General features: G+C 44.4%; 2 protein-coding genes across 3 annotated transcripts in view; one reads left to right on the top strand and one right to left on the bottom strand.

Moving 5' to 3' along the window:
* Positions 1-12,690, bottom strand: part of ASPRV1 (aspartic peptidase retroviral like 1) — a 109,250-nt gene extending 96,560 nt beyond the window's left edge. For both annotated transcript variants that reach the window (XM_078056443.1, XM_078056442.1), the window contains exons 1-5: positions 12,261-12,690; positions 11,317-11,405; positions 10,377-10,492; positions 9,183-9,330; positions 1,664-1,846 (exon numbers count right to left, since the gene is read on the bottom strand). The gene's annotated coding sequence lies outside the window, so the exon portion shown is untranslated. The remainder of the gene's footprint in view (positions 1-1,663; positions 1,847-9,182; positions 9,331-10,376; positions 10,493-11,316; positions 11,406-12,260) is intronic.
* A 631-nt stretch (positions 12,691-13,321) lies between these two features.
* PCBP1 (poly(rC) binding protein 1) lies at positions 13,322-14,995 on the top strand. Its single transcript, XM_036088263.2, has one exon. The coding sequence runs from the start codon at positions 13,578-13,580 to the stop codon at positions 14,646-14,648; it is 1,071 nt and encodes a 356-aa protein (XP_035944156.1). The 5' UTR covers positions 13,322-13,577; the 3' UTR covers positions 14,649-14,995.
* The last annotated feature ends 337 nt before the right edge of the window (positions 14,996-15,332 follow it).

The following is a 15,332-nucleotide window of genomic DNA, read 5'->3' as shown; positions in this document are numbered from 1 at the left end:
ATATTTATCCTGCATGGTTCCAGGGAACAGGCCTAAAACTGATGAGAAGTCATCTCAATTGGATTTCAATTCAAAACAAGAAATAATATCTTAGCAAAGAGAGCTATTCAACATATAATGGGATTCCTCAAGAAGTGATGAGCTCCCCAGCAATGGAAACATTCAAAAAGAACTTGGGTGATCATCTGTCAGGGGGATAATGGAAAGCATTCCTGTAACTGGATGGCAGACAGGAGACAAGGAGATTGACTATTACCGCAAAGGCCCTTTCCAGCTCCAAGAGTCTATCATTCTAAATAAAACAAAACCAAAACAAACATCATTAATAAATAGAGTCCTCCCTCTGCTTTTTTTTTTTTTTTTAAGTTCCAACCAGGCAGTACAATACAGTGGGTTGGATACCACTTTCCACTTGAGTAACTACAGACAAATTATTTAACTCTATTTGCCTCGCTTTCATTATCTGTGAATTTAAAATAGTACACTTATCTGATAAGATTACTATGAAGATTAAATAGCAAACTTCTTAACAAAGTACTAACATACAGAAAGTGTATAAAACTAGGAGCTTTAAAGGAAAGGTAGCTGGGGGGTGGGGGGGCAGGGGAGGGTGGAAAGTGAAACCTAAATGTGCTGCTTGTTTTAGTTATCTGTACCCAACTCTCAACCAAAGCATTCCTGACTGTTGCTGGCCAGAGGCTAGGTTCCCTAGGCAACCAGCCTCAAAAAAAGAGCCCAGCCCTACCTTCTTCAGGAAGGCAGTATTCTCTGTCCTGAAATCTGGCATCCTCCCTTGCACAAAGAGAGTCCCTAAAATCTCACAAATACCACCACTCCAAAATCAAGGAGCTGAGCAAATATTATTCTCCTCACTTCAAAAAGTCAATCAGAACATCAGAGTTAAAAGGGATCTAAGAGACCATCTAGAGTGACCTTTTTGTTTAATGAATGAGGACAATAAGGCTGAGAAAAGTGAAGTCCTGGATGTTGGTGACAAGGTTAAGACAAGATCACAGGCCTCCTTATTTCTAGCCCAGTAGTCAAAAGCTTCCCATTTTTCAGATGGGAAAAATAGGACTGGCCCTACTAAGCCATCTGCCCCATACTATGTGCTTTAGACAGGTAAGGAAAGAATAGAAACGGTAGAGTGTAGAGGTTAAGAATGTAGATTCTAGAGCCAGATTGCATATTCAAATCCCAGCACTGACTATGTGAGTTTAAGCATGTTTCCTAATCTCTTTGTTTCTATAAAATAGGGATAAGAGTGACTAGCTTCTAGGGTTACATTAAGGAATAGATGAGATAACCCATGTCAAATGCATGGCACATAAAGTGCTCGATGTATACACTGCTCTGCTTCTCATCATTACCAGTTGTATTAGGAAACACAATCATAGTAACAAGAGACAGGACAAGCTCCTACGTAGGTCCAAAAGCAGTAAGATACAGGTGTTTATTCAGCTCCATTTCCTGGCCCCAGCCAGGGAACACTCAACCCCTCAGCAGAAGACCAAAAATGACCCATCACTCTTTGATTTCTTTGGATCTAGGGAAAAATCACTTCAGAGAATAACCAGTACATGCTATGGTGAAAAGATGCTTAAGATCACAAATAAAGCTTATGTAGGTCTGAACCCATTGTGACCTTCAGATCTATGCTCACCTCTCAAGTTGGACAAAATACAGTTCATGCCCAATCTCTTCCCTTCAATCCATGATGGTGGTACAGTATAATGGTAAGAAACAAGAGCGCTGGACGGAGTGCCTGGCGGGCTCAGTTGGTACAGCATGCAACTCTTGAACTCAGGGTAGTGAGTTCAAGTCCCATGCTGGGTGTGGAGCCTATCTGGAAAAAAAAAAAAAAAAGAAAGAAACAAGAGCCCTGGAGTTTGCCCAGGAGCAAATTACTGTTCTGTCATTTATTTGCTATGTCACTTAGGCATACCTTACCTCTTTCTAAGCCTCTGCTTCTCCAACTGCTTTAATTATTGTAACGTGATATTTAGTGAGCACTTTCTTTTTTTTTTCTTTTAAGATTTTATTTAGGGGTGCCTGGGTGGCTCAGTCATTAGGCATCTGCCTTCCGCTCAGGTCATGATCCTTGGGTCCTGGGATTGAGCCCAGCATTGCGCTCCCTGCTCAACGGGAAGCCTGCTTCTCCCTCTCCCACTCCCCCTGCTTGTGTTCCCTCTCTCACTATGTCTCTGTCAAATAAATAAATAAAATCTTTTAAAAAAAATAAAAATAAAGATTTTATTTATTTGACAGAGAGAGACAAAGAGAGAGAAGGAAAGAGCAAGCACAAGCATGGGTAATGACAGGCAGGGGAGAAGCAGGCTCCCCGCTCAGCAAGGAGCCCGATGTGGGGCTCGATGCCAGGACCCTGGGATCATGACCTGAGCTGAAAGCAGCCACTTAACCAACTGAGCCACCCAGGTACCCCATAGTGAGCACTTTCTATGTGCCAAGCACTATGCTAAGTGCTTTACATGGTTTACATCATTTAATCACAACCTTATGAGGCAGGTACTATTATTATGCTCATTTTATAGATAAGGAAAAAGAGGCAGTTTTCTAATTCAAGGCCATTCAGCTAATTACTGACAAAGCTGAGAAGTCAGGGCAGGAAGTCTGCACTGCTCTATTTCTCATAGCACCAGCCTTCATGTGGTTGCTATGGTATTAAAAGAAAACAATCTACATAAAGTACCTGGTTCATCAGTTAGCCATTACTATTATTGCTGCTATTATCATCATCAATCCCTTTGATACTCTTCAAATACTACTTCCTGAGTTCCAACTTCACTTAAAGGAAATGGTTGTTTGCCTATACCTACATACCAGCTCACTGGGCAGCCTGGGGTGGGGTTCTAGTATTTCACTGCCCTCATAATACAGAAGTAAGTATCTGGGTGGAAAGACAAGGAAGTATTTTCTAAAAATCTCCTACTCTAGAACGCTTGGGTAGCTCAGTCGGTTAAGCGGCTGCCTTAGGCTCAGGTCATGATCCCAGGCTCCTGGGATAAGTCCCGCACTGGACTCCTTGCTCAGCAGGGAGCCTACTTCTCCCTCTGCCTCCAGCTCCCCCTGCTTGTGCTGTCTCTAATAAATAAACAGATAAAAGTTAAAAAATAAATAAATAAATAAATAAATAAAATCTTTAAAATTTTTTTTTTTCAAAATAGAAATATACACTATTCACTAAAGAAAAAAAAATTGTCCTCGGGGCGCCTGGGTGGCTGACATTTGGTTAAGTGTCCAACTCTTGAATTTGGGCTCCCAGGTCATGATCTCAGGGTTGTGAGATCAAGCCCCATGTCGGGCTCCATGCTGGGTGCTTGATATTCTCTCTCTCCTTCTCCCTCTGCCCCCCCAAAAAGAAAAGAAATTGTCCTCTATCTCTTTCCCCTTTCCACTCCCCCATTCTCAAAATCAGTCTTTATTTAGTCATTTAATCCTCACAAGAAGTAAGGTAAATGTCATTCATCATTATCTCCATTTGACAAGTGCAGAAACTGAGGTTCTGAGAGGTTCAAGACCAAATAGCTAGTACGTGGGTGACCAGGGTTTCTGGATAAGAATTTTCAGATATGGAGGAAGGTAAAGATAGTAAACTCCTTCACTTATGCTGAGAAGAAGTGGCTATGATAGAGGGTTCCTAGAAGATATCTAAATGAACCAAGACTGGTAACAGGATTTTAAAGAAACTCCTGCTCTAGTAAGACAAGACCAAACAGAAACTGTAACTCAAAAAGCCAGTAACGCAGTGAGCTATCAGCAATCCTGCCCTCCCAGAAACAGTACAAATTATCAATAAGCCTGACAAAGTAGGACTTTCTCTCTGAAGAGATCCATACCTTTGCAAACCAGTCCTTACCTCCCCAATTCCAAAATGATGTAACACTTTATCCTATTAGAGAGCACAGCACTATTCAGATCAAAATAAACATTTTTTAGACTGAGTCACTTGAAGGCAGAAACAATATGTTACTCATACAGATCCTTCCTTCATTACCTGGTACACGATCCCTATACATTCAATACATTTTTGTTTAAAATTTGAAAAACGTATTCATTCAACTCCCATGTGCTAGGCACTATTCTAGGAGATGGTGATACAGCAACAAGCAAAACAAAGTCCTAGCTATCATGAAATTTACATTCCAGTGGCAGGGGACTAATAATAAACAAACTATAGTAGAGAGAGTCTCTAGAACAGTGCCTGGCCATAGTAGGCATCCCTCAATAAATATATGAATAATAAATGAACAGTACATCAAACAGTAATAAGTTCTGTGGAGAAAAACAAAGTAGGGAAAGGGAAGAGTGAAGGCAGAGGGCAGGAGATGGCTTTTACTTTAAATAGGATGGTCAAGGGATGCTTCACCAACTAGATGACAGAGCAGAAACCTGAAGGAGGTTAAGGGAGGAGGCCATACTGGTAACTGAAAGAAGTGTTCCAGACAAAGAATACAACTACAGAAGTCCAAAGCTTGGCATTTTGGAGCAACTGCAAGGAGACCAATGTGTCCAGAGCACAAGGGGAAAGTGGTAGAAGATGAGGTCAGAGCAGCCTGGAGAGGGTGCTGCTGAAAATCCTATGTGGCCTCCTAGACCACTGTAAGGACTTTAATTTTTAACATGGGTGGGACCCAGAGGACAGTTTTCAGCAGAGGAGTGGCATGATTTGATATACACTTAACAGGATTACTCTGGTCACTGTTCAGATTAGACAGAGGGAAGACGATTTTAGAAGTCTATTCCAAAAGTAGCAGGGGAGGTGGTAAGAAGTCTTCAAATCCTGGGTTTTTTTTAAGGTAGAGCTTATAGGACCTGCTAGTGGACTGGATGAGGAAAGTAAGAAAAAGAGCAGAGTCAGGGCGCCTGGGTGTTTCAGTTGGGTAAGCGTTTGCCTGCCTTCGGCTCAGGTCATGATCCCAGGGTCCTGGGATTGAGCCCCGCACCAGGCTCCCTGCTCAGTGGGGAGCCTGCTTCTCCCTCTCCCTCTGCTGTTCCCCCTGCTTGTGCTCTCTCACTCTCTGTCAAATAAATAAATAAAATCTTAAAAAAAAGAAAATAAAAAGAACAGAACCAAAGGAGAGTCCTCCATAGATTCAATACAACTGAAACTAAAATGGGGAGGAATTGGCAGAGGTACACATTTGAAGATTTATTTATTTATTTATTTAAGAGAGAGAGCAGGAGTGGAGGGAGGGAGAGCTGGAGAGAATCCTCAAGCAGACTCCCCACTGAGCACGGAGCCTGATTCGGGGCTAGATCTCACAACCCATGGGATCATGACCTGAGCTGAAACCAAGAGCCAGATGCTCAAACGCCTGAGCCAACCAGGAGCCCCCAGAGGTACATATTTGAGAGAAGTATTTGCTGAATATGTTAAGCTCAAGAAGCTATTAAATAACCAAGTGGAGATGATATCCTGAAGGCTGTTAGATATGAGAGTCTTGAGTTCAGGGGAAGACATCCAAGCTGATGATATACACTTGAGAATTGTCAGGGTACAAATGGTATTTAAAGTCTTGAAAGAGAGCACCTAGGGAATGAGTGTAAACAGAGAAGGGATGCATAGACTGATCTGAGTACTCCATCATTAGAGACTAAGAAGATAAGGAGGATTCAAAAGGGGGCTGGAGATGAGAAGCCAAAAAAGGGGGATGAGGTTGAGAAGGACGGGCCAGTGAGGCAGGGGGAAAACCAAGGGAGTGGCATCCTGGAAGCCAAATGAAACTAATGTGCAAGGAGGGAGTGTCAGGTGCTACAGAGAGGTCAAGATGACTGAGAAATGAGCACCTTCTTCCCTACTCCACATAGTACTTTTTTTCTTTTAATTCAGGTAAAATCCCAGTATTGTCTAATGAATACACATATGGTTTTCATTTAATGCAACTATAACCATGTCTCAAAAAACAAAAAACAAAAATCAATGTGCTTAATCCGGACACAAAAGATTTCACACAGCAAATAATGCTGAACAAATGCTTTGTCTGGTTGAATTAATTGTGTCTCTGCAACAAGGTTCCCAACTAAGTCTTGCTTGTGCTCAGTAGGTGGGATCAGAGAAATGAGCTATTTAAATGTATTTCTTTTGTTCTGCCATAAAGTAGCAATTATTCTTGAACTCCTTTCCCTCCTCCCTAACTCAAACATCCTAACCAGCTAAACAAAGACCCTAAATTTCCACACACACACACACCCCTTGAAAACAAAGCAGAACACAATCAAATCCAAAACTTGGATAAGAAAGGGATATGCTATGCCCTATACCTTCTTTCCTTTACTCACAGAGGGTTAACAATCATTTGCTAATTCAAAAACTGCTTTATGTACATTTTCTTAGAATCTCTAGACCAGAAGTACAATTTCTGATGTCTTCATCTTAAGAGAATCACTGCTACAAAATAAGATGAATTTTCTGTGCTCTAGTAAGCATAATCAAGTCTTCATAATGTACACTTCTGAAGCAGTAGAACAATAATCACCAAAAACTGGATCATGCAAACATCCTTTCTGAAACGCCTTCAACTTCTGAATGGATTGTGCACTCTCGGTCTTCAGGCTTGTTTCCCTTCTCAGAGTTATCCTTTCCTGCCCTTCACCTTGCAATTTGCCAACTTGGGACTCAGCCTGAATGCCAACTTCTCTAGGTAGCCTTTCTGGATCCCCTCCAAGGCTGAATCAAGGACCCTCTTCTAAGCCCATAGCATCCTCTGCTTACTCATATCCTAATACATTAACTTACTGTACTGCGAATCTGTTTACTTGTCAGTACCCCTCTCCAGATCATAAACATCTTGAGGGCAAGGACAGGATCTCATTCATGTTTATATCCTTAGTGTTTGGGACATATCAAGCAATCTGTAAGTATTTGCTGACTGGGGTGCCTGGCTGGCTAGGTCGGTAGAGCATGAGACTTGATCTCAGAGTCCTGAGTTCAAGCCCCACGCTGGGAGTTGAGTTAATTTTAAAAAAAAAAAAAATTAAGAAAAGGAAAAAGTATTTGCTGACTGAATGAATAAGATAAATTTGACCTGGAATACTTTGTGTGATCTTTGTAGCACATTTTCCTTGATGAACCAATTGAACTGAGGCTCATATTAAAATTACTGGCATCTTAATTACATCCCCAGCTGATAGCAAAAACAAAGAAATTTTCCCAACCTGACATTGCAAAGAGACGATAAAAAAGAGATGTGGTGCTCAGAAGTTCTCATATCAGCTGCTCTTTCTTGGTGCAAGACAGCAGCCTATGCTTCCCACACCACACAAGGGGCAAACGGACCTCGGAACTGTTTTCTTCACATCTCTTCCACTGATCCTGTGTTCTCCTCTTCCCTCCGCCCTGGTCTTTTCTCTTTCCTTTTCTTACCTTTTTTCCTTATTTTCTGTACTTTGCATTTGCACTCTATTCTCGTTTTCCCTTTAACTTTTCTCTGCACTCCCTTCTCCATGCTTTATTTCAGTCAGAGTCGCCCTGGGAATCCATAGGCATTACTTTCACCAACTAGGTGAACTTAAGGACAAGAATGCTGCTGTATCTCCTGGGCACTTCTGTAAAGCACACAAATATATTTCTTATGTTTCTGAGGAAACCCAGGAATAACCCCATAACAGCAGCACAAGATCATCAGTATATGAGATTAGTATTATTACTCTTGTTACTATCCACAAAATGGGTAAGAAATATTTCTTAGGCGAGGGGCACCAGGGTAGCATCTAAGCATCTGACTCTTGATTTTGGCTCAGGTCATGATCTCAGGGTCATGAGATCGAGCCCCGAGTTGCACTCTGCACTCAGTGTGGAGTTTGCTAAAGACTCTCTCTCCCTCTCCCCCTCCACCTCTTGTGCATGGGTGCACTTTCTCGCTCTCAAATAAATAAATAAATCTTAAAAAAAAAAAAAAAAAAAAAGGTAGTAGGGCTCCTGGATTGCTCAGTCGGTTAAGTGTCTGCCTTCAGCTCAGGTCATGATCCCAGGGTCCTGGGATGGAGCCCTACATCGGGCTCCCTGCTCAGCGGAGAGCCTGCTTCTCCCTCTCCCACTCTCCCTGCTTGTGCCCTCTCTCCCACTGAAAAATAAATAAATAAGATTTTAAGAAAAGGAAGGAAGGAAGGAAGAAAGGAAGGAAGGAAGGAAGGAAGGAAGGAAGGAAGAAAGGGAGGAAAAGGATCGATCAATCTGCCTTCGGCTCAGGTCATGATCTCAGGCTCCTGGGATCGAGCCCCACATCGGGCTCTTTGCTCAGTGGGGAGTCCAGTTCTCCCTCTCACTCTCCCTCTGTGTTCTCCCACTTTATCTCTCTCAAATAAATAAAATCTTTTAAATAAATAAAGTGGTAACTATCGTTACAAATACATACATATATATATTTCTTAGGCTATACTCTGTAGTATCCCAGAAAGTGATAGGGTCAAGGCCCTCTCAATTTACTATAATTTCAAATAAAAGAAAAATGAGAAGCTAATTCTGAAGGAGTAAAAAAAAAAGAAATCATGCGGTTTTTTTGAAAAAATGCTGCATGTTGGTAGGGCAAATTTAAAAAGCTGTAGTATTCTTGCTGGACCAGGTAGATTAGGGGGGGAAATGTGGTCCCTACCTCGAGTTTCCAGAGGAATAATTCCCACCACTTCCCAAACCCATAAATGTCAACATTAGAGAAAAAAAGAGGAAAGAGGTTTTCTTAAACCAAAAGTATCAGGAACCTAACATAAGTAGACTGGTTGCTCTGGGACAGAAGAATGAAGACTGGATTGAAAGCTTTTTGAGTTAAAGATAAAATTATTCCATGTGTCAAAGCATCAGAAGCCAAGAAGAGAACAAGACACAACTAATAGTCAAGAGACCCAGCTCAAAAAAAAAAAAAAAAAAAAAAAGAGAGAGAGACCCAGCTCAGGTTCTGACAAGCTGTGTCACCTTGGGCAAGTCACTTCACTCTTCTGATCCATAGATGGCTCTTCTATAAAATAGGCATAATAATACTTTCCTGGCAAAGTTGTCTGTGATGATTAAGTAATGTGAAATCACTTCAAAATATTTCACATAACGTGCCAATGTGAAGTAAAAGGGAGCAAAACTCCTTCCTCTGAATGGAATATAAATCCTGTGGTTCAATTCCAAAGTCTAGGCCTGACTCACCTTCACAACCTCATTAAACTCCTTAACTAACCTGCAGTCATTCAAATGGGAGAAGAGTCATGCAGGAGGCTCCAGGGGTGGGGCAGTGACTGTTTAGTCAATTGTTCCATATCTCAGTGGCTTCATCTGTAAAATGGGTGGTGTGGAATTCACTCATATATCCACAAGATACTGCAGGTCTGGGGAAGGGAGTGGAGAATTTACCATAAGTGAGTAAAATGTTTACATAATCCTCCCCCCCTCCAGAGATAAAGAACCAAGATCATCAAATATCATCTCTCCCTAGATAAAATTTAGATAGAATTAGAAGACATCATTTAATCTCTTGTTTTACAGATGGGAAAACCAAAGCCCAGTGTTGAACTGGGTTGTAAACTTCTCAAAGCTAGACAGTGGGAGAGCTGGAGCTGGGGGCCAGAGCCACAGATTCCCAAGTCCAGTGCCCTCTACCAGGTCACCCACAGCACCTGTAGCCTGTACAACACACTATCACCACCAAGACACATTACAATTTAACCAACAGCTAAATGTGGCCTATGGGAGCAGAGAGAGCTTGTAGGACTCTGGGGGAAACAGAGAGGCTGAGAGCTGGGAAGGGGAAGTCTTTATTGGGGGGTGGGGGGAAATTTTCAGGCAAAAAAGGTTTAAAATAGGCAGTCTTGGGAAGAAACACCCAATGTATACAATTTTCTTTAGGGAAAATAAGTATGTGGCAGATTTAGAGGACCAGAATAGTTTGAATCAGGAATATAATTCCTAATTATATATAATTTCTCTTTTTGTCTCCTCAGTTTTTAACATTTACTAATTTTAATTCCCTAAACAATTTTGTCTCCCCTATAAGACAAGGCCCTCTGCAGAGACCACATCTTGCATAATGGTAAATATACAGCCTCTGGATTCAGATTGCCTAGATTCAAATCCCTATTTTACTATTTAATAACTGTGCCTTAGACAAAATCCTTCACCCCTCTGTATCTCTGCAAAATGGAAATTAACATCACCCCCATCTCAGGAGGTTTTGTGAAGACTAAATGTGTACATTAATCATTCTGGTCACAACCTAATAATGGGTTTCTCATCATTTTAATTTTGATGCGCCTTTTTATTTCACATAAAAGAAACTACCAGAGTACACTGCATATAGTAAGAATAAGTGTTGTTTTGCAAAGATTTTGTTTGTTTTATATACGTGTGCATATATGAGTTATTTTGTAAAATTTACCTCTTATGGTGGTTTGCTTTTAAAACGGTTGGGGCACCTGGCTGGCTCAGTCGGTGGAGTATGCAATCTTGATCTTAGGGTTGTGAGTTTGAGCCCCACGTTGGGTGTAGAGATTACTTAAATCCGCAAAATAAAAAAATATGAGAGCCACTGAATTATCATACAGAATAAAGCTTCACACAGTGCCTGGCACAGTAAGCACTTAGTATTTCTGTCATTGTTGCTTTTATGTACCCACCTGCCGAAGTTATTTGTAGAATTATATAAGGTAATGCAAAAGCACTTCAGAAACTATGATATAGGACATTAATGTAAGTGAAAAGAAGCAAAAAGCCCTTCTCTCCATCTCTAACACCCACACATACAGAGCCCTATTCAGGCACATATTCCTTGTTTGGCCTACAAGTTATTTGTTACATTAAACTGAAGAGTTCACAGACTACAATTTACCTAACGCTGTCATGCTCTGTCAATATTTGCAGAGAAATGAAGGCTTGGCACCAAAGTAAAATTATTTATTTTTACTTGGTTAGGACATTAGGGTGAGGAAGCCGGAAGTCATGCCCACGGGTAGCTGAAGGAAGCAAGTGAGTCACACAGAGAAACTGCTTGCTCCCACAGAGCCAGGTAGGTTTAAATGTGCTGCAGACAAGGCTGGATTGACAGATACTTCAGCTTTTGGGTAGGGCTGAATCATTTCCTCCTCCCTATTGTCACCCAAACACCTCATTTAAAAAAAAAAAAAATAGCATTTGACCCTCTTACAGGTATAGCTCACGCCAGGAAAATCTGGGAATCCCCAAACAGATACAAACTGGGGGTGATTATGCACCAAAAGTTTACCTGAGGGGTTCCTTTAAATGACAAGCTCACCTAAACATTCGAATAGCACTTGAATTCTAAAACCATGATTTACAGAAAAATTTGAAAATGTGCTCACCAATAAGGAAATCAGAAGGTCTGGATTCCATCCTCCATAGTGTGACCTTGAATTAGTCACTTCATCTCTCTGGGCCTAAGTGAATTCGTCTGTTAAAAAAAGAGAGAGAGAGGTAACACCTACCTCAGAAGATCATTGTAAAAATTAAAGATAGTATGCAGTAAAATAGGCAGTCTTGGGAAGAAACACCCAATGTATACAATTTTTGTATATGTATGGTAAATGCACAATAACATCTGTCTCTGTCCCTCCACACTAAAAGTTAACACCAGTTGTGGGTAAACTGAGGTTCACCAGCCAGCTGGCCTCCGAAAAAGGTCACTGGTATCCGACCTGCTTCATGGAAACTTTTTTTTTCTTTAAGTTTTTTTATAAGACCATTTCTTGGTCTCTCCAGCACAGACCTGTGCTAAAAGTCTAGCCAATCAGTAATTTCCCATTTCATTTCTTAAAGCAGCTATTCCTAAATGCTTCGGTACTGGGGGCCCAAATTATCCACTGGTACTGCCCCCCATTACTCATTATTAAATTTAAAACTAACAACTCAGTATTATGCCTACATTTTACAGTTATAAACATTTCCATTTTAAATTAATGGGGGGAAACGCATAAAAATTCAGCAGCCAAGGTTTGGACCAGGGTGGTCAGAGCAATCGCTGCGGGGGGGAGGCTCCAGCCAAGACGCACGGGATGGGGAGTGGGGGCATTCTGGAGCTTTCTGGTCGACCCCAATTTCTCGTTAGCGAAGAATCCAGGCCACGTGTCGCCATTTTGTGTTCTGGAAACATGGCGGCCACCCCGTGGGGAAGAAAGGGGGGCGGAGGGACCGCCACGTTAGCCGCTTTCCCTGAGGGATCCTGAAGCACGTTGCGCACACATCTGTCTGTGTGCCTTTACTGTCTGGCTTAGCCGAAGGAAAGAGAAAGGGATAGAAATAAACGTACACGAGGCACGCAAGCGACCTTTCTTTAGTGAGAGGAACGTGCGGTGGCGAACCGGCAAGAAAGGCCTTCCAAGATGGCGGGGCCCGAGAGGGGCCGCCCCCGAAGAGAGCGGGGCGCGGCGTCTGCACCAAGGGGGGAAACGGGGGAAAAGGCAGAAGCGGGAGCTTAAACGGCGTGGGGAAAATCGGAAGAACCCCCCCCCACAGCACTACTCGGCACACCATTGTCTTAAATGTCTGACAAGACTGCCACGACTAAAACGACACTAGGAGGTGGGGTTTCTGCAGGTTCAACCGAAAGAAACTTGCAAAATGCAAACAAAGCATTATGTAAATGGACGCCATTCTTTTTCTACGGCCATGTTTCCAGCACTTCCCAGAAATCAGCAGCAGAGCCGCAACTCGGGGGGCGGTAGGGGTGGGTTTCGGTCTTTCTCCTCACCAGCCGCCGCTGGGGGACCGGGGCAGGGGTGGGGGCTGGCGTGGGGCGCCCGGGCACCGGGGACGAAGGGGCCCCACGTGCCTGCTCGCGCGCACTCGCGCGCGCGCGCACCCACCCCACAAGCCTCGCCTCGCCGCCCCTCCCCCCCGGAAGACCGCGGCTGCCCCTCCCGTCTCCCCACACCCTTGCGCACGCGCTCTAGCCGCCTCACGCGCACGTTTTAAACCCGCGGCGTCCCAGCTGCCGCCTGCAGTTACTGTCGGGGCTGCCCGTGTCGCTCCGCTTCCAAACCCCTTTTGTAAGGCGGGAAAATAATGTGTCATCCACCATTCACAACACTAACATTTCCAAACATTTGCCAGTGCCGCTAGAGCTAATAAAATGCATGTTGGTTTTAAAACCTTGCCGGGCTCACAGCGTCTGCCCATCGGTGCTTTATTTTCAATGCTAGGCTGTTAAAAGAGTTTTTAAAAACTACCATGTGGAGGTTGGCGCAATCTTGTGACCTAAAAAAGACGGGTCCTCATTTTTTTTCAAGGGGTCCTGCGCGGCAAGCACTTCCGGGGTCAGAGGGTACGCGGGGTTGAAAGCGGGCTTCCCGCCCCGCCCAGACCGCCGAGGCTGCCGCCGGAGTCGCCACCGCCGCGCCCTCGCCCACCCGCCCGCCCGCCGCTCCCGGCCCCGCTCGCCCCCTCCGCCGCCGCCGCCCGCCCCTGCGACGACGCCGCGGCCTCCCGCCCGCGCCCGCTCGCTCCCGCGGCCCTCGCTCGCCTCGCGCCGGCAGTTTTGGGCCTACACCTCCCCTCCCCCCGCCAGCCACCAAAGACTTGACCACGTAACGAGCCCAACTCCCCCGAACGCCGCCCGCCGCTCGCCATGGATGCCGGTGTGACTGAAAGTGGACTAAATGTGACTCTCACCATTCGGCTGCTTATGCACGGAAAGGAAGTAGGAAGCATCATTGGGAAGAAAGGGGAGTCGGTTAAGAGGATCCGCGAGGAGAGTGGCGCGCGGATCAACATCTCGGAGGGGAATTGCCCGGAGAGAATCATCACTCTGACCGGCCCTACCAATGCCATCTTTAAGGCCTTCGCTATGATCATCGATAAGCTGGAAGAAGATATCAACAGCTCCATGACCAACAGCACGGCGGCCAGCAGGCCCCCGGTCACCCTGAGGCTGGTGGTGCCGGCCACCCAGTGCGGCTCCCTGATTGGGAAAGGCGGGTGTAAGATCAAAGAGATCCGCGAGAGTACGGGGGCCCAAGTCCAGGTGGCGGGGGATATGCTGCCCAACTCCACCGAGCGGGCCATCACCATTGCTGGCGTGCCGCAGTCTGTCACCGAGTGTGTCAAGCAGATCTGCCTGGTCATGCTGGAGACGCTCTCCCAGTCTCCGCAAGGGAGAGTCATGACCATTCCGTACCAGCCCATGCCGGCCAGCTCTCCAGTCATCTGCGCGGGCGGCCAAGATCGGTGCAGCGACGCTGCGGGCTACCCCCATGCCACTCATGACCTGGAGGGACCACCTCTAGATGCCTACTCGATTCAAGGACAACACACCATTTCTCCGCTCGATCTGGCCAAGCTGAACCAGGTGGCAAGACAACAGTCTCACTTTGCCATGATGCACGGCGGGACCGGATTCGCCGGAATTGACTCCAGCTCTCCAGAGGTGAAAGGCTATTGGGCAAGTTTGGATGCATCTACTCAAACCACCCATGAACTCACCATTCCAAATAACTTAATTGGCTGCATAATCGGGCGCCAAGGCGCCAACATTAATGAGATCCGCCAGATGTCCGGGGCCCAGATCAAAATTGCCAATCCAGTGGAAGGCTCCTCTGGTAGGCAGGTTACTATCACTGGTTCTGCTGCCAGTATTAGTCTGGCCCAATATCTAATCAATGCCAGGCTTTCCTCCGAGAAGGGCATGGGGTGCAGCTAGAACAGTGTAGGTTTCACTTATAACCCCTTTCTGCTGTTTTCCCATGATCCAACTGTGTAATTTCTGGTCAGTGATTCCAGGTTTTAAATAATTTGTAAGTGTTCAGTTTCTACACAACTTTATCATCCGCTAAGAATTTAAAAATCACATTCTCTGTTCAGCTGTTAATGCTGGGATCCATATTTAGTTTTATAAGCTTTTCCCTGTTTTTAGTTGTTTTGGGTTTTTGGCTCATGAATTTTATTTCTGTTTGTCGATAAGAAATGTAAGAGTGGAATGTTAATAAATTTCAGTTTAGTTCTGTAATGTCAAGAATTTAAAAATTAAAAAATGGATTGGTTAAAAAATGCTTCATATTTGAAAAAGCTGGGAACTACTATCTTAAACTCTTTGTTGGTGGTTTTTTTTCTCTTCCCTTTTAGCGTTAGGCCTTTGTAGGGAGAAGGGTGGGCCCATCCTTGGTGTTCTCTCTAGCCCTTTTCACCTATTGGTAAGATTCCATTCCCATTCTGCTCCAACAAAGGAACACAGCAGGCTCGGCCTGCTTTGGGATATTTGCAGACGGAGGGGCTTTCCCGGAGAGTGACATCCCTCCAAGTTCCAGAGAGAGGCCTCTGCCCATTTCTCTGGTAGAAAACAAGGGTTTTCTGAGATGGAAAAAGTAGCCCATTCGGTAGGAACTGC

Source organism: Halichoerus grypus, chromosome 10 (genome assembly GCF_964656455.1).
Source record: "Halichoerus grypus chromosome 10, mHalGry1.hap1.1, whole genome shotgun sequence".
In the NCBI taxonomy this organism is placed as follows: Eukaryota; Metazoa; Chordata; class Mammalia; order Carnivora; family Phocidae; genus Halichoerus; species Halichoerus grypus.
This window is presented reverse-complemented; position numbering and strand designations above follow the sequence as displayed.

What these genes read in the sequence shown, in the direction of transcription:
- PCBP1 (XM_036088263.2), top strand. Translation starts at nt 13,578, where the DNA reads ATGGATGCCGGTGTGACTGAAAGTGGACTAAATGTGACTCTCACCATT.